This window comes from Petaurus breviceps, unplaced genomic scaffold (assembly GCF_028583685.1).
Source record: "Petaurus breviceps papuanus isolate PSGF00001 unplaced genomic scaffold, PetGlider_PUasm1.0 470, whole genome shotgun sequence".
Taxonomy (NCBI): Eukaryota; Metazoa; Chordata; class Mammalia; order Diprotodontia; family Petauridae; genus Petaurus; species Petaurus breviceps.
This window is the reverse complement of record NW_027186350.1, coordinates 2,382,841-2,405,988: the sequence shown is the minus strand read 5'-3', so window position 1 is coordinate 2,405,988 and position 23,148 is coordinate 2,382,841. Positions and strand designations below refer to the sequence as shown.

Below are 23,148 nucleotides of genomic sequence, written 5' to 3'. Positions count from 1 at the left end.
TTGGACCCCTACTTAACATCCTGCCCCAAGAAAAGCAATGTTCCTGGACCACATGGTTTGTCCAGAGAGAGAAAGCACGTTTAAATCATTTCACACCTTCTGTCACCCAGACCACCTAATCATAAACTCTTGGGAGCCACAGAAAAATTTGGAATATATAGAAATGTCTGTGTGATCAGAGTTGCGTGAAATAAGCATATTTTTCCCTTCTTCCCATCCTCCTTCTTTCCCTACTCCACCCCACATCCCATGTTCAGGTGATTCCATGAAGCACACCAGGATGCAAAAAGAGATGACGCAAACAGAGGTTGTTACTAAGGCAACAAGAAGACTAGAAGAGGAAGGGAAACAGGTCCCTATAGCACCTGATAATGGGGCTCAGAAGGAAACAGAGAACAAGCCACCAAGAAAACTTTTCCCAGACTCGCTTCTTTTCCGACACTGGGGTGAAAATTTGACTGACTCCCAACAGATTCTGGCTCATGACCTCTTCGTTCAGTTTGGCTACAATGTGTACCTAAGTGACCGATTGCCTCTCAATCGCTCTATTGAAGACATCCGAAGCCTCAGGTACAATAGGATTGGGGTTGTTCTAACAAAGGGGTTACATAGTTTAAGATATTAAAAAGTCCAGAGAGGTTTTCCTGTTTGATTAAGAGTTGTACCTTTGAAAAAGTGCTAAAGGGGATGAAAGGAGAAGGGGGGAAAACAGTGAAAAAATGATTTTGAAGGACTGGATAGTTGACTCAGAAAGGCTAAGTAGAATTTCTCTTCATTTCACAGGTTATAACACTGATGAAGAGTGGTTACAAGATTATTCTAGAGTCTATAGCAAAGTGAGGTTGGACAGAAAATTTATAGATCCTTAGAGATCTCAGAACCAAAACGGAATTTAGAGATTGCTTCTTCCAACCCTCTCATCTTGTAGAAGAGAAAGCTGGCACTGAACACTAAGTAAATTATTGGAGGTCATTGAGTACCCAGATTATATACTATTCTTTCCGAAATCTTCCATCATGTATTTGCCCTTTATTCTTTTTTATTTCCTTCCCTCTGCCCTTTCCTTATTTCCCCCCTTCCTTCAGTTTATAAATATTACTCCACAATGTACCCAGCCCTATGCAAGGCACAGGAGAAATGCCTTGACCTCAAAAACTTTATGGCTGAATCAGGGAGACAGCAGGCAAAGAGGAAATGGTGTCTAGGGAACACATAAACAAGTAGACAGTAAGAGATACAGACTGAATTTGTAAGTGCTTTGCATACTTTTCATTTTCCTCAGTCATAAAAGCAAACAGAATGCTTCACAGGGTCAGACTAGTGAAAGCCAAAAACATGCCTCAAATAGCCAGGGGCGTTATCCAGCATCCCCTGAATTTGCTTCAGCACTTTCCAACATTAGTAGTGAAATGTTTTGTCCTATTAATGTGGTATGGGAACTTGGAAATATTGACAGCCAATCAATTATGAAGTATCTACTATGTGCCATGTACTACATTAAATGCTGGAGACAGAAAGCTAAAAATGAAATAGACTCTGACCTCAAAGAACTTATATTCATTAGGGGATAAATAATGTGAATACACACAAGTAAACACAAAATATAATATAAGCAATTTGTGGATGATGGAAGTAATTAGGCAAGGCAGCTAGAGGAGATCAGAGGTCTCAGACAGAATGTGGCAACTGAGATGAACTTTGAAGGAAGCGATAGATTCAAAGTGGAAGTGAGAATAGCACTCCAGCATGCAGGTCAACCTGTGTAAAGCCCCAGAGATCTGCTCTAGTTGTGCGAAAAGTGTTTTGTGATTGTATTCACGGAGCCCCTACCCTTGTCTTGGCTGGTAGACTTGTATGCAGTTATTTTAAATGGAATTTTTCTTTCTATCTCTTCCTGCTGGACTTTGTTGGTAATACAGAGAAATGTTGATGATATGTGAGGGTTTATTTTATATCCTGCAACTTTGCTAAATTTGATTGTTGTTTTAGTTGATTCTCTAGGGCTCTCTAAGTTTACCATATGTCATCTACAAAGAATGAAAGTTTTGTTTCCTTATTGTGTTACTATTCCTTCAATTTATTTTTCCTCTCTTATTGCTATAGCTAGCATTCCTAGTACAATACTGAATAATAGTGATGATAGTGGGCAGTTTCATGTCTGATCTTATTGGGAAGGCTTCTAGTTTTTTCCCATTACAGATAATGATTGCTGATGGTTTTAGATAGATACTACCTATAGTTTTAAGAAAAACCCCATTTGGTCCTATGTTTTCTATTATTTTTCTTAAACAGGAATGGGTTTTGTATTTTTTCAAAATATTTTTCTGCATCTGTTGATATAATTATATGATTTTTGTTGTTTTTATTATTGATATGATCACCTATGCTTATAGTTTTCCTAATATTGAACCAGTCCTCTATTCCTGGTATACATCTCACCTGGTCATAGTATCTTTGTAATATTATTTGCTAGTATTTAATTTTTTTTACATAAATGGTATTAGTGAAATTGGTCTACAATTCTCTCTCTCTCTCTCTGTCTCTGTCTCTTTTTTTCTCTCTCTCTCTTTTAACTTTCCCTGGTTTATGTTTCAAAACCATATTTGGGTCATTGAAAGAATTCGGTCAGATTCCTTTACCTATTTTTTCAAATAGTTTATATATTATTGGAATTGTTTTTTAAATGTTTGGTAAAATTCACTTATAAATCCATCTAGGTCTGAGGATCTTTTTTTTTCCTTAAGGAGTTCATATTGTTCAATTTCTTTTTCTAAGATAGAATTATTTAATATTATTCCATTTACTCTTCTGTTGTGCTGGGGAATTTATATTTTTGTAAATATTCACCCATTCCATTTAAATTGTCAGTTTTATTGGCATATAATTGGCTAATAGTTGATTTAATTTCATCTTCATTGGTAGTACATTTACCCTTTTCATTTTTCATACTTGTCATTGGTTTTCTTCTTTCTTTTTTTAAAAATCAAATTAATCCATGGTTTATCTATTTAATTGTGTTTCTTTTTTTTCAATAAAGTCAGTTCCTAAACTTATTTGTTAATTCAATGGTTTGATTTTTTTTACTTTCAATTTTATTAATCTCTTCTTTGATTTTTAGAATTTCTATTTTGGTGTTTAATTGGGAAATTTTTATTTCTTTTCTAGTTTTATTGTTGTTGAATGCCCAATTCAATGATCTGCTGTTTCTCACTTTCATTAATATAAGCATTGAGAGATAGGAATTTGTTCTTAAGTACTTTTGGGGCATCATCCTACAAATTTTGGTATATTATCTCATTCTTATCATTACCTTGAATGAAATTATTGATTGTTTCTATGATTTGTTTTCTGACTCACTCCTTACCATCTTTGGGCAGTGAGAGCTCCTAGCTCTGTTGCTGCTGCTGCTACTGCTGCTGCTGCCACTGTCTCTAAGACCTATAGTTGGTGCTGCATCCCTTCTATGCTCCTGACCAGCCTCCACATCACATGTATTTTTAAAAAATAAAATACAGATCATTCAATTCAATTTACTTAAATTTAACAAACTTTTATTAAATGATTACCACTGTTCTAGTTCCTTAGGTTTCAAAGATTTTAAAATAACCCTCAAGAAACTTACAGTTTACCTACTGATGAAATGAAACATATTTTCAGATTGCATAACACAAGTTTTAAAGGTATGCAATCAACCACAAATATTCATCAAATTCTGTTTTAGGTATTAGGAATAGAAAGATAAAATGACAACAGCCCCTGTCCTTAAGGAGGTTGCATTCTATTAGGGAAAAGAGCCCTTACAAATATAAATGAACACAAAATATAGAAAAAAATAAATGAATGGTAATGAGAAGAGAAAGAGGCACCAATGTTTGATGTTATGAGGAAAGGCATTGATTACTGTATTGAGACTGAGAGGTCTATATGGCATCCAGGTCAAAATGAATAATAAGCATTTACAGGAAATGCAGGACTCTAGGAGCTATATGGGAATTTTCTGTATTAAGTTGATAACTAAACTCATGGGAGTGGGCACCAGCATGTTATGGAGTTCTAAGGAGAAAAGAGAAGAGGGTCCAGGATGGAGCTGAAGGGATATAGCCACAGTAAGAAGGTTGGAACTTGGGTCACGACCCAACCAAGGGGACTGAGAAGGAGCAGTCACACAAGTAGGAGAAGAATCCATCCATCAATCAGTCATTCAACAAGAACTTATTAAACAGCTAATATGTGCCAGCACTAGGGATACCAATATAAAGAGTAAAACAATTCCTACTCACAAAAAACTTAGGGTCATACAAACCAAAAGATAAGAGGGTATACAGGAGAAGATGGAAAAGAGATTTAAAAAGGAAAAAAAAAACAACTCATGAAACTAGTCCAGCGAAAAAATGAGGAAAAAGAGTCCGAAGCTTTTTAGATGACAGGGTAGAGGGGGGATTCTTTATGGAGAGGTCAGGAGGCTATTTAACTGAAAGAGAAAAATGTTTAGAGATCTCTGTAGTGTTAAACGTCATTAAGTAGGGTGGCGATAGGCTTCTTCATCGTAATTCCATTCTTCAGGCATTGATCGATGTCCATTTTTACTCAGAACTTTTATAGGCCTTTGGGGGATATCAAAGAAGCATAAGAAATGCTCCCAACCTTCACAGAGTTGCAAAAGACTGATTAAAAAAATACGAACCAGAAACAATATAATCAGTGTAGAAAAGAGCAAATGATAGAAATGGCCTGCCACAATGCCTAGAGTCAATGAGAGCTGTGTTCACAGTCCGCCTTTGACACTTACTAGGTGTATGATGCTAAACAAGGCCTTAACCTCTGTCTGCCTATAAAATGGAGATAATCTTTAAATCTATGTCTCAGGGTGGTTGTCAGGATAAAATACTTATACAGCTCTTTCCAAACTTTAAGGTTAGATAGCGCCTTAGTGTAATTATGATAAAGTGTTCAAGTTTCATTGTATAGATATACATGCAGTAGAAGATCAGAGAAGAAAGAAATGAGGAAGAGCTGAGTAAGGCTTCATGCAGACTAGGGCTTTCTCTGATCTCTTTTGGATCTGATGGAGCATGATAAGCAGGGGAAGAAAGGGAAGAGGCATTTGAAACAGATATATTAGTTTGGGCAAAGGTTCAGGAGCAGGCACAATAAGTAGTGAGATGGATCTTATTGGGCCCAAAATAGGTTGATTCAAAGGAATTTTAGAAGTTCCATTTGGATAAAACAGGGAATACAGGTCTTCAATTTCCAGGCTAAGGAGTTTTGACATGGTCTTCTGAGTAGTGGATACCTTGAGTGGGTCTTTGATCAGTGAGGTAACTAACAAAGCAGTGGACCTTGTAAGTGATTGAGAAGAGACCTGAGGCATTCATTTCAGGACTCCAGGTATGAAATGGTTATTCAGTCATTTGTGTCTGGCTCTTTGTGACCCCATTTGGGGTTTTCTTGGCAAAGATATTGGAGCGATTTTTCATGTCCTTCTCCAGATCATTTCACAGATGTGGAAACTGATGCCAACAGGATTAAGTGACTTACGCAGAGTCACACAGTTAGTACATATCTCAGATTTGAGGCCAGATTTGAGCTCAGGAATATGAGTCTTCTTGACTCCAGGCCTGAAACACAAACCCCCGAACTACCTAGTTGCCCCCCAGATAAGAAGTAATGAAGGCCTTGACTAAAGTTGAACAGGAAGAATGTGTTATTGATTGGTTATATAGGATAAAATAATGGCAAGGAACAGAAGTAACAATAAGATTTCAAATTCAGGATGTGGGAGAATTGCAGTATCTTTGATTGCAGAAGCTGGGAAAGGGAGTAAAGTCTTCTTGTGGGGGGGCAGTTTGAGGGAGGGGCAGGGTGCAGGAAGGATGCACATTTGGTTTGGAGGGTCTTGTACAGTTCAAGGGATCTGTGTGACACCGAAAAGAAAATACCCCACAAAGATAATACAAATGGAAGAGGATTTTATTGCCACAGAAAGGATTTAAGCTAGGCACATAGAAAGACTCCATGATTGACACTGAAATAAATAAATGATGACTTCTCTGCCCTCTGATGGGCTTGGATTTTGGGTCGGAAGCCACCCTAGTCTAATCAAGGTAAGGCCAAGTCTTGCCTAGAGGCAAGGGGCTGGGCTAGGTAAGTGGTAAAGGTTCTTCTTCAACATTTTAATTAATAATAATAATAATGTAATTTCACAGGTGTCTCCAGAAACAATATCCCCACAAACTCCCAACCCTCAGTGTCGTTCTTACATTGATGAATGAAGCCATGTCTGTTATACATAGAGCCATCATCAGTATCATTGATAGGACCCCTTCTCACTTGCTTAAAGAGATCATCCTCGTAGATGATTTTAGTTCGAATGGTAAGTAGTTAGATTAAGGTATTCACATGAATGCTGGGAAGGGGTTTTGGTTCTGGTTTAGGATTTGAAACAGTCTTATAATGGAATTTACAAATAATTTTAGCCTACGCAGGGGAAACAGAGGACATGGAATGAAAGGAAAATGCTTTGTAACTTCCATTCTCACTATATTATCAAAGTAAATATACCTTTGTAAAACAATAACAATAATGTTATGCAGTGGGTAAAATTTGAAATAACTGATGAAGCAAAGATCTGAGCATATTAATTTATTAAGCAGTGCATGCCAGTTGCAAAACAAATTGGGATCAGGCCTCCCCAGCTTGACAATGGACCCCAAATATAAGGGGAGACAGATTTTTATGCATTGAAAACAAAGAATTATTGCATACAAACCAGGATACAAGATTCTGTCATCTGATTTCTAACTGGAGGAAATATTAGGGGTTTATTTACAGGAAAATTAAACATAATCTCAAAATGGAGTCAGTTTTATAAAATGTAATCTGTTTGGTTTACACACTTTCCACAATTGTCTGATCTCTGAGTTATTATAATAGGATGCAAACATGAAATTTTTTTTTTACAATTTTAATCTGTATTTGTGGTCAAATTATAATATAGAGATAACATTCTCTTAAGTGGCAAATTAGACAAACCAAGAAAACAAAGATGTAAGGTATAAGTTTTCTAATTAAATGGAATAGTAAAATTTGAGAAATCAGCATGACTATACTGTTTTCTCTAAGAACTATATACATATGAATATGATTGACTTGCAAATGTATGTAGTATGAACCTTCAGGCTTTGACTGTATTTTAATAATAAGTTCTCAAAATTGGATTGAAGATTTTACACATAAAGTTGCTTTTATAATTGAAAAGAAAATGATTTCCCCATTTTAAAGTATCTGTCTGATACTTTTAAAAGACAGAAGAGTTCATTTTGTAAGTTAGACTCTCATGAATTGTTTTTTGTTCGTTGAGGTTTTTTGTTGTTTTTCAAAGATTCTTATATCAGGTACAGGGTTTAGGTAAAGATAATTGCCACAGTCAAAGTTTATAAATACTGAATGAAGTTCTCTGAAGTTTCATGTTTGGAAGACCAAATTGAAGAGATTGTACCAATTGCCTTAAGTCTTATTACTGGCAGATTTTAGCAGAATTATCTAGGAATCTCTACAAGTGACTTAGAACAGGGAAACAGAGCTCCCTTCAGAGATGTTCTGAGAATGAGGCCTTTTCCAGAATGTCCAAGAGAAAATATTTCCAGAGACCAGATGACTACATAGTACATCTGGGACTCAAGATGAAATGATTAAATGGACATTGGGAGTGGGTTTCTAGGATACAAGGAGACTTGATGTCATTTAATATTGATGATCATAATTGTATTTCTTTGGCCTTCTGTTTCATGGTGTTTATGTATACTGAGTTTTCTTGGTTATCTTGATGACACGTAAATCTTCCCTCTCAAAATTAATCCATTAAGTTTGATCTGAAGCCTGACTTAGTTTACCTGTAGAGTCTATGTAACAAGGCTTGAATATTATCATTATTGTTCTTCGACTCTAATGTGAACTGTTGTTCTACACTCTGCGAGAAAATGCTTCTCGTGGGTCTTTTCTTGGTACATAATGTTGAGGATGAGCATGAGCACATTAAACACCTTATAAATTTGACTTATAAATAAGTGATCCTTAGGGAGAGAGGGCCGGCTTCTCCCTCCATGAATCAAAGGGGGAAATTGAGAGAAGTGTGTGAACAAACTGGCTCTATCTTGTAAAACTGACTCCATTGTGAGATCTAAGTTTCTTTTTCTTATAAATTTCACCTGCTTACTCATTGTGGAAATAGAGTAACTTCTTGTTTCACATCTGGGAGAATAGACCTGTTCACTTTCCCTCCTCCTAACTTGGAAAGTCCCTGATCTTTCAGATAATTAAAAATCAGATTACCTAATCTTATGGGCAGCTAGGTGGTACAGTAAATAGAGGGCCAGACCTGAAGTCAGGAAGACTCATCTTCCTGAGTTCCAATCTGGCATCAGACACTAGCTACGTGACCTTGGGTAAGTTACATAATCCTGTTTCCCTGTTTCTTCATCTGTCAAATGAGCTGGAGAGGGAAATGGCAAAAACCATTCCAGCATCTTTGCCAAGAAAACCCAAAAATGGGCTACAAAGAGTCAAATGTGACTGAAATGACTGAACAACAACAATCTTGTATCCTGGTTTACATTTTGTTAATTATTCACTTCTAATCCATAAAAATCTGTCTTCCCCTGTATTTGTGGTCCAGAGCCAAGTTGGTCCCAACTTGTTATTCAATTGGCATGCATTGCTTAATAAATCAATATACTCTAATCTTTTTTTCCTCAGTTATTTCAGATTTCACCTGTCACAGTTAATAATAATACCTAGCATTTGTAGAATACATTAAATTTTGCAAAGTTTTTAAAATATGTAGCTGCTATTATTTTCCTAACTTTACAAATGAGGGAACTGGGGCTTAGAAAGGTCAAGAGATCTGTTCTGGGTCAGGTAAGTCAAATAGCTGATTGACCAGTTATATTCCCTGACTTGAACTGGAGTCTGATAAGGGCTGCTAAACAAGACCTTATGATTTCATCTATGATCCTACATTTCCAGTTTCTGAGATCAATTTAATAATCTATCCCCCAATCTAAATCCATAATAGACTACTTGGACACACTTCTTTCCCTTTGAAGCAAGAATGAATGACAAAATTTTAGCAGGGGAACCTAATATTACTTGAACCCATTCAGATATGTTCAGGGTCAAAAAACTGAATAATAAATTACCCCAGAATACAATAACACAGCTGTTCCTTTGTCAGGATAGACATGGTGTAACAGTAGAAAATGCCTAATGGTTTAGTATCATGAGGACATGCCCTCTTGCACTCTGGAAGTCTATGTAAAGTTACTTGATAACATGGAAATATTTGTATCACATCAAATATTAGTCATAGAAATTCAGCAAAAATTGTGCTTTATTGGCAGAGGAACTCAAGAGGGATTTGGACAAACAGATTCAGTCTTACAAAAAGAAGTACCCCAAGCTACTGAAACTAATACACCACACCAAGAGGAGAGGGCTTACTCAGGCCCGCCTCTCTGGCTATCAAGCTGCCACAGCAGATGTGGTTGCCATCTTGGATGCTCATGTGGAAGTGACCACTGGATGGTAAGGCTTCATTGAGTTGTTATCCACCTGGAAAAAAAGGCAGTGAGTTGTTGGACCCTTCATAGTCCAAGAAATGAGGAGTAGAGATTGATAAGGTAATAGAAAAGTCAAAGAAGAGAGCCCTTGTTTCTTGAATTTTGATCATCCAAGGTAGATGGCATAGTGTTCTGTGGAAAGCCCGGGGCTTAAAGTGAGACCTTAGTTTCATTCTTAAATCTGCTACTACCTATTTTTGTGGCCTTAGGAGTCACCAAACTTTTCTAGGAATCACTTTTCTCATTTATTAATAAAAGGGTTGAGTGAAATTTTTTCCAAGATTCTTTCAGATTGAAATATTTTATAGCAACCCTGTCCATAGGAGGAAAGGATCACTATCTCTACCTATACACATACATACACATATATACATAGATGTATGTATATATGTGCATATAGACAGACAGACAGACAGACAGATAGATAGATAGATAGATAGATACATTAATGTAGCACTCTGTGGTTTACAAAGTACTTTTCTCAATGACAATCTTGTAAGATTTAACAAGGATAGTCTTATAAAAGGTAGAAACTGAGGTTGAATAAGATTAAATGTTTTTATGTTTACACAGCTAGAATGTGTTGGAGATAGGAATCCAACTTAGGTCTCCTGATTCAAAGTTCGTGGACAACCAATTGTCCAAGGCATGTCAGTTGGAAAATGTAGACATAGAAATGGGTGAACCTCTTCATCCACTATAGGAGTGATCTTTACCAGATCATAACTTCCACATGATACTTTCCCTAGCACGCGGACATCTGGTCCCTAATTTTTTCTCTGCCTCTGGCACCAGTAAGTTTGCTCTCCTCTTGCCCTTCTCTCAGGCTTCAATATCCCAGGCTATCAAATAGGGAAAATATTCATAGTCCATACTTTGTTTCTCTGTATTGAACTGCAAATTCCTCCCCAGGAATAGCTAAGGGCTCTTAGAGATTATCCTAGAACTATCATGCATCCCTCTGGATTCTCTGGAGCAAGATTGATCCTGAAGAAGAAGGCTTTCTAGGTATACCCTATTTCTGACCCAGACTATTGGTTTTACTTCAGCAGTGCCTGAAACACCTAGACATGTAGTTGTGAACTGGTCGGTATGTCCTTTTTTACTCACTGGTGGGAAAAGACATAAAAGGTGAGAGTGAATGTGGAAGGTATTTGGTTCACCTTTCACTGAACTTCACTGACAATTCTATATTCTCTGTTTCTGTCTCTATCTCTGTCTCTGTCTCTCTGTGTCTGTTTGTCTGTCTCCCCCCTCCCCCTCTCTCTCTGTCTTTGTCTCTCTCTGTTTCTCTGTCTCTGTCTCTCATTGTTTCAGGGCAGAACCCATCTTAGCTCGGATCCAGGAAGACAACACTGTGGTTATATCACCAATGTTGGATGTAATTTCTTATGATACCTTTAAGGTGAAGCAATATCCAGTATGTCCCATTGGTTTTGACTGGCAACTCTGGTGCCTTGATGATTATATGCCAATGGATTGGTATTTCCTGAATGATGACACTGCACCTTTGAAGTAAGTTTGGAAAGCTTGGAAAAGGAAAAACTGCACTGAGAAAATTGAATTCTTGCAAATGGGAAGCAGAAATGATCAGTTAGGGTTTTTTCCCTTTCTCACCAGAATTTTCTCAGTATTAGAGACCCCATATACTGAGCCCAATCTAAACAGAAAACCATTGGTTCTTCAGGTTATAAGGGGACTTTCAGAGGTTTTAAAAAAAAAATTCGTTCTTCTGACTTGAAGCAGGACCTTAAATACTTCTATTTTTTAAAGTTTTATTGACTTATTTTGTAAGGGGTTCTTTAGGAAATGTTTTTGTGAAAAATTTTTAAGCTGGTTTTAATTTAATTAATTTACTTTGGCTTACATTACAAAATTTTTATAGATTATTCCTACTACAAGAAAGATCTCTTGTAAAAGAGTAAAATGCAGTAAAACATTTAACTAAAATTAATAACACAGCGACCTCCTTTGAAAGTGGATGTAACAGCTCATATTAATAGCACCATTTCTCACACCTCTATTTTAAAAAATCAACTAAATTCTGTTTTTAAGGATCTCTGGAATGTCTCATTGGGACAAACCTTCCTTCCCAACCCTCCACATTTTTATGGTCCCATGTCTGTTCCCGACTTCCACTGCCAAACCCCATCCCTTTCTGCTCCTCAGTAGTAGAGGAGGTAGTGACCTCTCTGCTGTGTCTTCTTTTACAGGAGTCCCTCTCTCATGGGCATCTTTGCTGCAAACAGGCTGTTCTTGGGAAAGATTGGGTCCCTGGATGCTGGGATGCTGATCTATGGGGGAGAGAATGTGGAACTGTCGCTGAGGGTAGATTTCTATTCCTCTTCCAGTTTAAGTGATGGGAATCCTTGTGCAGGGTTGGACTTCTGTCCAGGGTGAGGTTTAAATGACCATGTTGCTAGGTCACTAGATGGAACTCAGGGAAACAGGAAAGACTTTTGGAAGGTGAAGTTTTCAGGGATTAGTGAAATCTAGCATTATAATCCCACAGGGTAGGGAGGGAGCTGAGGTTTCTTTCTTGTTCTTCTACCTCTTCTCCCTGAAAGAAAAGTATAGGCCTCAGAGTACTCCCTGAATATTTGCCTTCAATTAATCTAGGCTCTATTCTATCCTTGGTGTAGGAACTTTCATCTGGAAAACACAAGGATGATAACTTGCTTAAAATTATGATAATAGTAGCTGATGTTTATTCAGGTTTGTGAGGTTTTATACGCAGTATCTTATTTAAGTCTTACAACAACCTTATAAGGTGAATTTTAGAGATATTATTAACCCCATTTTACAGAAACTGAGGCTCAGAGAGGTTAAGTGACTTGCTCACAGTATTTCAAGCAAGTATCAGAGACAGTATTTGTAACTAGGCATGATTTAATCTAACTGCAAGACTCTAACCACCATGTCATGCTAGTTAAACAGAGAAAATTGGGGTGAATACAAGTCAGGCTACATGTTGAAAAGTATTGGTGGTATGACTTGCCTGGGAGGAAGTGTAAACAAGCTTTTATTGAGTTGTAACATAATCCAAGGTAGCATTTGAGTTTAACACTTTTCCCACACTTATCTAAACATGCACAAGACTTGGATATAATTTGGATAATATAGGAAACAAAAGCTAAATAAAATGGACCTGAATAGCAATATCTTTACCAAGAAAACCCCAAAGGAAGTTATGAAGAGTTGCATACAGCTGAAAAACAACAAAAAGATCCAATCTAACTTAGGTTTTCTATACCAACTGGCCCTCCCTACCCCTTGGGACTTTGTCTCAATTCAATTTACACGAAGGGCTTTTTTCTGTAGTTATTTCTTCCTCTCTTGGCAAAGGGATATTTCTCTATGGTCTATTATCTCTATCTTCAGAGGGCTACAATACAATGAACATTTATTAAGCTATTACTGCATAGCAGACACATTGCTAAGCACTGGGAATACAAATGTCCTCAATCTAACGGGGCAGAGAATACTCAAAAGGAAGTCACAAAAGAATGGGGATCCATTATCCAGTATCTGGAATGATGATGGTGGTGGAGTTGAAAAGCAATACAAAGAGATGTCTGGGATTCTTAGCCCTCAGAAAAAGGGAGGCTTTGGGGGAGTTTCATGCTCCCCTAGATCTATCAGAGGAACGGAAGCAACTGGGGGTACTGATGGGGTGTAAGTACTAAAGCTGAAGGAATCTCAGTGATGAATTTCCTGGTGATGAGTTTATCCTGTTGAGAGGCATGATGAAGATGGTGGAATTGAAATTAAGCACAGCTCCCTATGGTTTGACCTTCTCTCCAGAACAAGGATAAAACCTAGGAATTTAGGCTTCTGGGGCAGATTCAAAGCAGAGGATCCTCTGTTGAGTTCTGGTACAAACAGTCCAGTGCTTACACAGCGTCTAGCACATAGTAGGCACTTAGTAAATGTTTATGGTCGAGGTTGATGACCTGCAGAAAGAGAGAGGCATCACAGGCAGAGGACCTTGCAGATGGGGGGATGGTGTCATGGGAGCATGGTGGAAGTCCCCAGGACAGGGACGGTGGTCCAGAGGTCCCTGGCATCAGGGAGGCGCTCCTCCCTTTTATCCCGCCCAGCCCCCAATCTTGGCACTATGGGAGAACATCTTAGCTATGGCTCTCCACGCAGGCAAGATGCTTCCTGTGTTCTTTTGCTCAGAGCACAGAAGGGAAGAAACAACTCTTCTGAGCAGTGAAAGAAAACTTCATGGAAAAGCTAGGATTTCAGAAACTTTATGAATAATGAAGGTAGCTTCATAGACTTCAGAGGGAGAAGGTGGAAGTGGCATAACTAAATTTGCATTTTTCAAAAATCATGCTAAATTGTAGACTATCAGTCAATAGGATAGAATTTGTTAGTCTACCTGTTTCTCTTGGATGCAGGTGTGGCAGTGTGGGGGGAAGATCGAAATCTTACCCTGTTCCCGGATTGCTCATGTACAGCGAGCCATCAAGCCCTATGCCTTAAATCTGAAGTTATTCATGAGACGCAATGCTCTTCGTGTGGCTGAAGTCTGGATGGATGAATACAAATACATGGTCTACTTGTCTTGGAATTTGCCTTTGGAGGTAATCTGTCAAAGATCTCAAGCTAGACAAGAAAAAGCAGAAGGGAAGGGGGAATAGAAAGACAAAGAGGAAGATGCAAACTCAGTCACAGGGCTACTAGGCGAGTTTCCTCCACCATTACTGTCTCCCCACCCCCAACTGTTGACCAGTCTCATGGAAGTAGTCAAGGATTCTGTGTTCTGAGCATGGTACAAAGAGCCATGACAAGCCATTTGGCAAGGATGGTTGTCATCCAGGAACATATTTCTAATGGTGACAAGCTTAGGTCGAAAAATATGCAATGGAGGTAGCATTTGTATCTGAAGCTGTTACTAACACCAATCACCTTGTGCTTGGGTACAAATACCACATGTGACAACCTGCTCACTAAGGTTTCTTTGGAAAGAAAAGTAACATGCAAGTGTACTAGTGAAGGCAGATCCCTAGATGGAAGTGGAGGCAGTGGGATAAATGTGGAAGATAGAACCTGGAAGTGAGTGTGATTAAAGATCAAGGAATTAGATGGGAACCATGTGAAAGGCTAACATGTGTTTAGTGGTGGTTGGGGCATGGGGGAGAATATTTATAATATGGTGTCTGGAAGGAGTTGGGCTTTGCTACTCATTCCAAGGCATTAAACAGAAAAGGGATCCTTGGTTAGCCTGGGCAATTGCTAATTTACTGTGATTTGAATGTGAGAATGTGAGCTCTTCTTTTACTCTAGCATGTAATAAGACAATATGAAGATAGGATTCCTTTGACCCAGGAAACCCTATAATAATAGCTAGCATTTAAATAGCATTTATTGGGGCAACTAGGTGGTGCAGTGAATAGAGCACCAACCCTGGAGTCAAGAGGACCTGAGTTCAAATCTGGCCTCAGACACTTAGCACTTATTAGCTGTGTGACCTTGGGCAAGTTACTTAACCCCAATTGCCCTGCCTTCCCCCCATAAAAAAATAAATAAATAACATTTGTTGTGTACTGGGAACTGTACAAGTGCTTTACAAATATTATGTCATTTTATCTTCAAAACAACCCTGGGAGGTACTGTTATTATCCTCATTTATTAGTTGAGGAAACTAAGGCATATAGAGATTAAATGACTTGCCCAGGGTCACACAGGTAATAAGTGTATAAAGTGGGATTTGAACTCAGGTCTTCCTTACTTCAGGCCCAATGCTCTATACACTGGACCTCCCCCACCTGCCTTCTCTAAAGAGACATTCTATTCAACCTCTCTATGGTGTCACAAACAAGTTGAATTGGCTTGCTGGATAAATATCTTAGGATTTATGAAGTGTTTGGGCAGCATAGATTTTTAATCTTAAATAATTTTCCCCATGTTCTTTCTTTGTGACCTGTTGGAAAGTAGCCTTTGGGATCAGTTGAGGATTATTGTTTGTCCTTCATTCTCAAAGAGGACCATGGCATCAGGAAGGTGATGCCGTGACATGCAAATGAACTGGATTTAAGGGAGGGAGGGCTGTGCAAAGTCACCAGCCTCACTTTCTCCTCCGGAGCCATCTGGGGCTGGTGGCCAGATACAGAGGAGGATTGACTGGAGATGGCCCTGGGTATAGTGGGAGACGTTGGCCTTTTTAAGCTAAGGTCTTTAACAGGTCTCATTGACTGAGGCAATGCCCAGAAACTGTAGAATTTAAAGAAGAGTTAGGGCTATGTAGAATGACCTCTATGCCTGACCCACGTTCACTATGCTAAATTGGTGGGTATAGATTCCAGGATTAAAGACTAGCCTATTAATCTGCCTCTCCCAGGAAAATTGCAAAATGTAACGATTATCCAGAAGGCATGAGACATATACTCAGTTACCTTCTCAAGTGACCCAACCTGGCACTAAACAAGGAAATTACAGATTCTGAGGTGTCTGAATCTGAAAGAAAATCTGGCTTTTTCCTCAGAACCATGGAATCGACTATGGAGATGTGTCTTCTAGAAAAAATCTTCGAAAGAAGCTTAAATGCAAAAGTTTTGACTGGTACCTCAAAAATGTTTACCCATCTCTGAATCCTGTTCCCAACATTGTTGCCTATGGAATGGTATGTACCATCCTCATTGCTGCCATGAAAAGAAAGCAGGCTTTATGGTTCCATAGTGTTGCATGTCCAAGGAACACTCATGACTTACCTCTGAAATACCTGAAATTCTTTCTGGTCAGAATTCTGTTCTGACATTGGATGTCATTGTTCAGGTCCCTTTTCTATAAAGCTCCCTTAAGTTTCATCTCCTTCTTGCCTCATATCCCAAGTTTCCTTCTCCTCACATGATCTCTAGGTATTTTTTAAAATTCTTATTCCTTTCTCACCCCCTCTACTCATATCCATCTCAGCTAACCAGGCTATGCAAGAAAATTTAAACCCTCACATCTTCCCAGAACCAATTCTAGGGTCTAGAGTTGATGGCAGTATTGTCTTACCAGGATATAGGGAATTCTCAGCAGCATCACCCTGAAATTTCCACATATAATTAAATAATTGCTACCCAGGACACCAAATTTCTTTATTTTTAGCCGGCACTCATATTATGTTCCCAGTATGAGAAGATGTACCTTGGTCAGAAATCATCTATCTTCCTTTCTTGGTCTCCTTTAACAAGAAATGCTATGTTTTTTGCTCTAATAGCTGATAAATTCTTTGAATGAAAACCTCTGCATTGACCAAGGACCTCCCCGAGAGGCCAGTCCAATCATGTTTTACTGCCATGGAGCTGAAACACAGGTATCCTCATTGGGAAGATATGTTTTAAAAGGCAAAATGTTTTCTGCCTCCACCTAACTCCACTCTACCAATTATCCACTGGTAACCTTTATTCTCATTCCCACAAAGGATGAGCTGGGAGATTAGAGAATCAAGAGGAGATTTTCAGGGTGAAACCAATATAAAGCCCCATCTCAGCTAAACTCAGGAATTAGCCATGGCTGGAGGGTTTACTTTCACATTCACAGTAGAGCAAGAGGAAAAAGAGGTGTGGGTAAGAGAGTGACTCAAAGGCTAGAGTAGAGAAGCCAAGGAGTGTGATCAAGCTATAAGAGCTACCTATTGAACCATGGGTAGTATTGCTATGCTATTGTGCATGGAATCACGAAGAGTCAGACATGAATAAATAACTAAACAAGAAGTTACTATACTAGTGATTATACGCATTATAAAACATACGAATAGAAATTAATATGGGGAGGAGAATTTGAAATTCTATTTGGGTGACTAGGAGCCGCTCTCGTTCTATTGAGTAACACCATCAGATTTGCACTTTAGAAAAATCGCTTTGGTAGTACTATGGAAAATGGTTTGGAGTGTAGAGTCAGTTAAGCAGAGCAAAGAAAACAGTATAGTTAATTATGAACAATGCAGATGGAAGGAACAGCTACAAAAAAAAATCAAAAGTAAATGTAGCAAAATAGTAAAGAGCAAGTATAATTCAAAGAGCTCAGAGAAGGTGCTTCCAACCTACCCCTTGCAGAGGTGGGAGGTCCCCACATGGTGTACTTTCCATATACTTTCAGATTTTTCCAATGTATTGATCACTTATGCTGAGAAACTAGACGGTTATACTGAAAGTAGAGGCAGAGAGACCAATTAAAAAACAAGTTCAATAATCCTGGTGATAAAAGCCTGAAATAGGGTGGGATAATAGAAGGGAGGGTAGATTGGGGGAGGGAGTAGTCAGAAGCAAACACTTTTGAAAAGAGACAGGGTCAAAGGAGGGAATAGGGGAGTGGGATAAGATGGAGGGAAATATAGTTAGTCTTTCACACTATGACTATTATGGAAGTGTTTTGCATGATTACACATGTATAACCTATATCAGATTGCTTGCCTTCTCAATGAGGGTAGATGGGGAGGGAGGGAGGGAGAGAATTTGGAACTCAAAGTTTTAAAAATGAATGTTAAAAATTGTTTTTACATGCAACTGGGAAATAAGATACACAGGCAATGGGGTATAGAAATGTATCTTCCCCTACAGGAAAATAGAAAGGAAAGGAGATAAGAGAAGGAGATGGGGGGGGGGGTGTAGAGGTTGTTATAGAAGAGAGAGCAGATTGGGGAAGGGGTAATCTGAATGCACAACGTCCTGGGGTGGTGAGGAGGAGAGGGAAGAAAATTCAGAACTCAAAATCTTGTGGAAGTGAATGTTGAAAACTAAAAATAAATAAATAAATTTGAAAAAAATAAATCATTAAAATATGAAAATAAAACACATGAATAAAACTTATTTTACTTTTTTTACTTTTTGGAGGGGCAATTGGGGTTAAGTGACTTGCCCAAGGTCACCTAGCTAGTGAGTGTTAAGTGTCTGGGGTTAGATTTGAACTCGGGTCATCCTGACTCCAGGGCCAGTGCTCTATTCACTGCACCACCTAGCCGCCGGCCCCTACAACTTATTTTCAAGAAAGAATTCTATGCCATACTGAGGAAGTAGAATGGGTCTTCTGTGACATGTCCGTGACATTTAGCACAGCTAAATTCCCTTGTTGATTATCCTGCACATTTAGAAATTCTCTACTCATACTGGTATTTAGCAATTTTGACACAGTGGAGAGAGAAAAATAGGGCTGGAGCTCTGAGAGAAAGTCTGCTGGCTTTGTCTGCCTGGAATTGTATCATTGAGAGCTCTCTGTCTGATAGGTTCTTCTGCTCCTGTTTAGATCGTATTTTACTCTCTGACGGGACAGCTGTATCTGGGGAAGATGTATGATAAATGGCAAGCGTATTTCCGATGCCTGGCTGACCTCGGAGAAGGGGAGAGGCCAAAATTACTGTCATGTTCTGAAGCAGCTGAAAACAAGATGCACATATTTTGGGACTTTAAACAGGTGAGTATCAGCTACTGAGTTATTTTTCTTTTTTTCTTTTCCTTTTTTTTGGTCTTTATTAATTTCTTTACTTTTAGTTTACAAGATTCATTTCCATAATTCCTTGAGTTTCAAATTTTCTCTCCCTTGCCCCCCCCCCATGGCGGTATACAATCAAGTATAGTATCTGCAGATACTTTCACATTGGACATTATATATATAAATTATATATAATTAATAATATATAATTATTATATAATAATTTTATACATATGTATATTAAAAAAAGGGATTGTATCAGACGGAATGAACAATGGGAAAAAGGAAATTAAACCAAACAAGAAAACGAAAAAGAGCAGATAGTTTGCTTCAATCTGGATTCAAATTCAGTTCTTTCTCTGGATGTAAACATCTCTTTCCATCATGAATCTTTTGGAGTTGACTTATGACTCTGGATTGCTGAGAAGAGTCCAGTCTATCAAAGTTGGTTGTCACACATATGTTGTGTCTGTAATTGTGTACAAATTTCTCCTGGATCTACTCTTCTCACTCAGCATCAGTTTGTATAAGCCTCTCCAGGTAGATATGAAGTCCATCTGCTCCTCATTTCTTATAGCACAATAGTATTCCATAACATGCATATACCACAACTTGTTCAGTCATTCCCCAGTTGATGGGCACCCCCTCAATTTCCAATTCTTTGTGACCACAAAAAGAGCTGCTATAAACATTTTTGTACATATGAGTTTTCCTCCCACTTCTGTGATCTCTTTGGGATACAACCCTAAAAGTGGTATTGCTGGGTCAAAGGATATGAAATTATTTATAGCCCTTTGGGCATAATTTCAGATTGCTCTCCAGAATGGTTGGATCGTTCACAACTCCACCAGCAATGCATTAGTGTTCCAATTTGTCCACATCCTCTCCAGCATTTGTCATTTTCCTGTTTTGTCATCTTAGCCAATCTGACTGGTGAGATGTGGTACCTCAGAATTGTTTTGATTTGCATTTCTCTAATCAATAGTGATTCAGAGCATTTTTTCATATGCTTATAGATATCTTAAATTTCTTCCTCAGAAAACTGCCTGTTCATATCCTTTAACCATTTATCAGTTGGGGAATGATTTGTATTCTTAGAGATTTGACTCAATTCTCTGTATATTTTAGAAATGAGTCCTTTATCAATGACATAGGTTGTAAAAATTCTTTCCCAATTTCCTACTTTCCTCTTAATCCTGGCTACATTGGCTTTGTTTGTACAGAAGCTTGAGTTATTTTTCTGATTCATTTTTGTGAACATCAGATTTAGGAGTTTAAGACTAAACTCTGCTTTTGCCAAAGCACTGACAGTTTCTGACCAGGGAAGAGACATTTTAAAAGTGGTGTTTTAGGAAGATTTTCGTGGTGGTGATATGAAATATGCATTGGAAAACTCGGACAGCTGGAAGGAAATTATCTAGCCACAAAGTGGCAGTTGTAGCTCACATATATAAAAACCCATCCAGGTTTACAAGGTATTTTCTTCACAATAACCCTGTGAGAGTGTTAGAGAAAGTGCTATTGTTTCCATTTTGTAGATGTGGGATCTGAGGCTCAGAAAGGTCATGCAACTTATCCAAGATCACAAGGGGCAGAACTAACATTTGAACTCAGGTCTTCTGATTCCAAAATCATTGTCTTTAAACTCTATCTTAGATTGTCTTTCAGTGAAGACAATGAGATTGTCAGCAAGTGGACTTGCTAGACTTGAAGTCAGGAAGGTTTGGCTAAACTTGCTTTAATATGTTCATGGATGTATAGCCATGAACAGGTCACCTAGCTCTTCTGAATCTGAGTTTACTTATCTGTAAAGTGGGGATAAGTAGGCAAAACAGGGGATAATAGCTACCTCACAATGTCATTGTAAAGCTCAAGTGGGATAATATATGTAAATCACTTTGCAAATATTAAAAGATTTGGGGAAAAATAGGAAGAAAGGAATGATGAGGAGAAATATTTTGAAGGGAGAATCCTACCAAGCTAGAGTGCTAGCCAGAGATCCAAAATCCAAAGAGAGGAGTCAGAATCAGTTGGTCTGATACAAAGGGAAGAAAGGATTTCATTTGGATCAGCAGATCAAAGAAACACTCAAAGGCAAGTGATCCTGACAGTATCCCCCCAAGTCCCAGTCATGTTTTTATGGGGCTAGGGGTAAAGTTGGAGAGGGAAAGAGAATATTAACCTTAGTCCTATTTGTAATCCTCATCTTTGAGGAACCCTCAAACCCAACTCTGATGCACTCATCTGCCTTCATTTCCCTCTGTATTCTTAGAGAAAGAGATGTACTTTCAAAAATCTCAAGCTGGCTCCCCTGTGCTCTCAGTCTCATCCTGACTTCTGAGGGATCTGCCTTTCAGACTCATTCTCTCCTCTGATATCTTCAATCACTCCCTCTCTTCTGACTCCTTCCCTTCAATCTTCACATATGTTCACCTCTATTAGCCCCCCTTTCCAATGACCAAGTCCTTCCTTTCATTGACAAACTTCTCAAATGAATAACTTAGCCCACTTCCTCTATCTCCTGATAATCAGCTCCCTGTTCACCTCCCTTGTTTTCCCTAGCACCCTACTGAAATTTCTCTGGAAGATCATCAGTGATCTCCTTTTAGCCAAATTGAAATGAACTTCTGCATAAAGAAGTGCAGAAAGATCAACTATTGAGGAAGAAAGATGGGGAGTGGGGCAGGAAGTAGACTGGGCAGTCAGGGTATTTTGATCATAATACCTGTGCTCTTTTTCTATTCAGGGAGAAGCTATCATCAACAGAAACACCAAAAGGTGTATGGAGATCAAGAAGGGCCCTTCAGAGTCCTATATCGTAGTCTTCCAGGAGTGCACTGGGCAGTCATGGAACATTCAACATATTGTCAAAAACTCAGGGATCCCAGAAACCTTTGGTTAACATTAAATCCAGAAAATGACTCAAAGGATCATAGAATTATTCCAGGGGCCCTTAGAAATCATTTAGCATAATACCTTACTTTAAAGAGTAGAAAATTGAGGCTTAGAGAGGTGAAGTAATTTGACCACATGCCTGCAGATAGCCAATTGCAGAGCCAGGATCTGAACCCCATGTTTTCTGACTCCGTATCTAATATTCTTCCCATTAAGTCATGTTCTTCTCTTTAGCTAAAAGAACTTGGACTTGAGTGTACCAGTGCCGTCAAGGTCTCGCCCCTTGTGGCTATAAAGACAATTTTATGACAACCAGGTCCTGGAAAATAAACATCATTGAGTCACACCAGATATCCAAACATTTATCTGGGGAGGTAATCCTTGTAAAGGGATAGAGAACTGCAGAGATGAGAAAATAAGCTATAATGATAACCCATCTCACCTTGCTCTAGGAACAGGAATTTTATTCCAGGGATCATTGTTAGAAACTCTTCAAAATAAAGAATATTATATGGCTACAGGATGATTGTATTTGTGGGAGAGGAAAATGATGAATTCCTATGGGTTTTGTCAATGTTATTTAGTTCACATCTCCTATAGCTACCATTTCAATTTTCCCTTTCTTGCCCCCTCTGATCAAATCACCTTGTTTCCTCTAAGAAATTGTCTTCCAATTCATGCAAGATGGGCAACACTTACAGTCACCACTTTACCCAAATATCTCAAAGCACTCTCTCTAGTTGCCTTTTTTAAAAACCATGACAATTTGGCCCTTCTGCAGTACAGTGCCTGTCCTTTTCTCCATGATTTTCCAGAGATGACTGATAACAACCCAGCAAATAACCTGAACCTTTAAATGATCAGGGATCTTTCTTTTTTCCTTCTCCTTCTTTTGTCTCCCAATCTCTAAACATATCAATATTTCCCCTCTTTCTGTTCATATTTTTTAAATCTTTTTATTACTAGAAGCATTTACATTCCTCAACAACATATTATTCTCTTTGATAATCTAGATAGCATAGAACCATTAATAGCATTATACAGTAAAAGTCTTAGAGCTGAAAAAAATATTAGAGACCATCTATTCCAAGCCCCTCATTATGCATGCAAATGAACTGAAGCCCAAAGAAGTTAATTGACTTGCCCAAGATCACAGTGGGAGCAACAGAGGCAGGGTTCAAACAAGGGTCTCCTGTCTCCAAAACCAGTGCTC

At 38.4% G+C, this 23,148-nt stretch overlaps 1 protein-coding gene and 1 long non-coding RNA gene across 2 annotated transcripts in view; one reads left to right on the top strand and one right to left on the bottom strand.

Moving 5' to 3' along the window:
- LOC138171930 (uncharacterized) overlaps positions 1-23,148 on the bottom strand; it is a 615,043-nt gene that overhangs the window by 67,759 nt on the left and 524,136 nt on the right. The window lies entirely within an intron of this gene.
- On the top strand, positions 293-21,942 carry LOC138171897 (probable polypeptide N-acetylgalactosaminyltransferase 8). The gene is made up of 10 exons (XM_069101454.1): positions 293-570; positions 6,207-6,373; positions 9,399-9,582; positions 10,935-11,132; positions 11,831-11,945; positions 14,024-14,209; positions 16,111-16,248; positions 16,831-16,926; positions 18,855-19,022; positions 21,787-21,942. The coding sequence occupies exons 1-10, from the start codon at positions 293-295 to the stop codon at positions 21,940-21,942; spliced, it is 1,686 nt and encodes a 561-aa protein (XP_068957555.1).

What these genes read in the sequence shown, in the direction of transcription:
- LOC138171897 (XM_069101454.1), top strand. Translation starts at nt 293, where the DNA reads ATGACGCAAACAGAGGTTGTTACTAAGGCAACAAGAAGACTAGAAGAG. An exon ending in GAAGACATCCGAAGCCTCAG is followed by an intron (nt 571 to 6,206) that starts GTACAATAGGAT and finishes GTAATTTCACAG; the next exon opens with GTGTCTCCAGAAACAATATC. An exon ending in TATTTTGGGACTTTAAACAG is followed by an intron (nt 19,023 to 21,786) that starts GTGAGTATCAGC and finishes TTTTCTATTCAG; the next exon opens with GGAGAAGCTATCATCAACAG.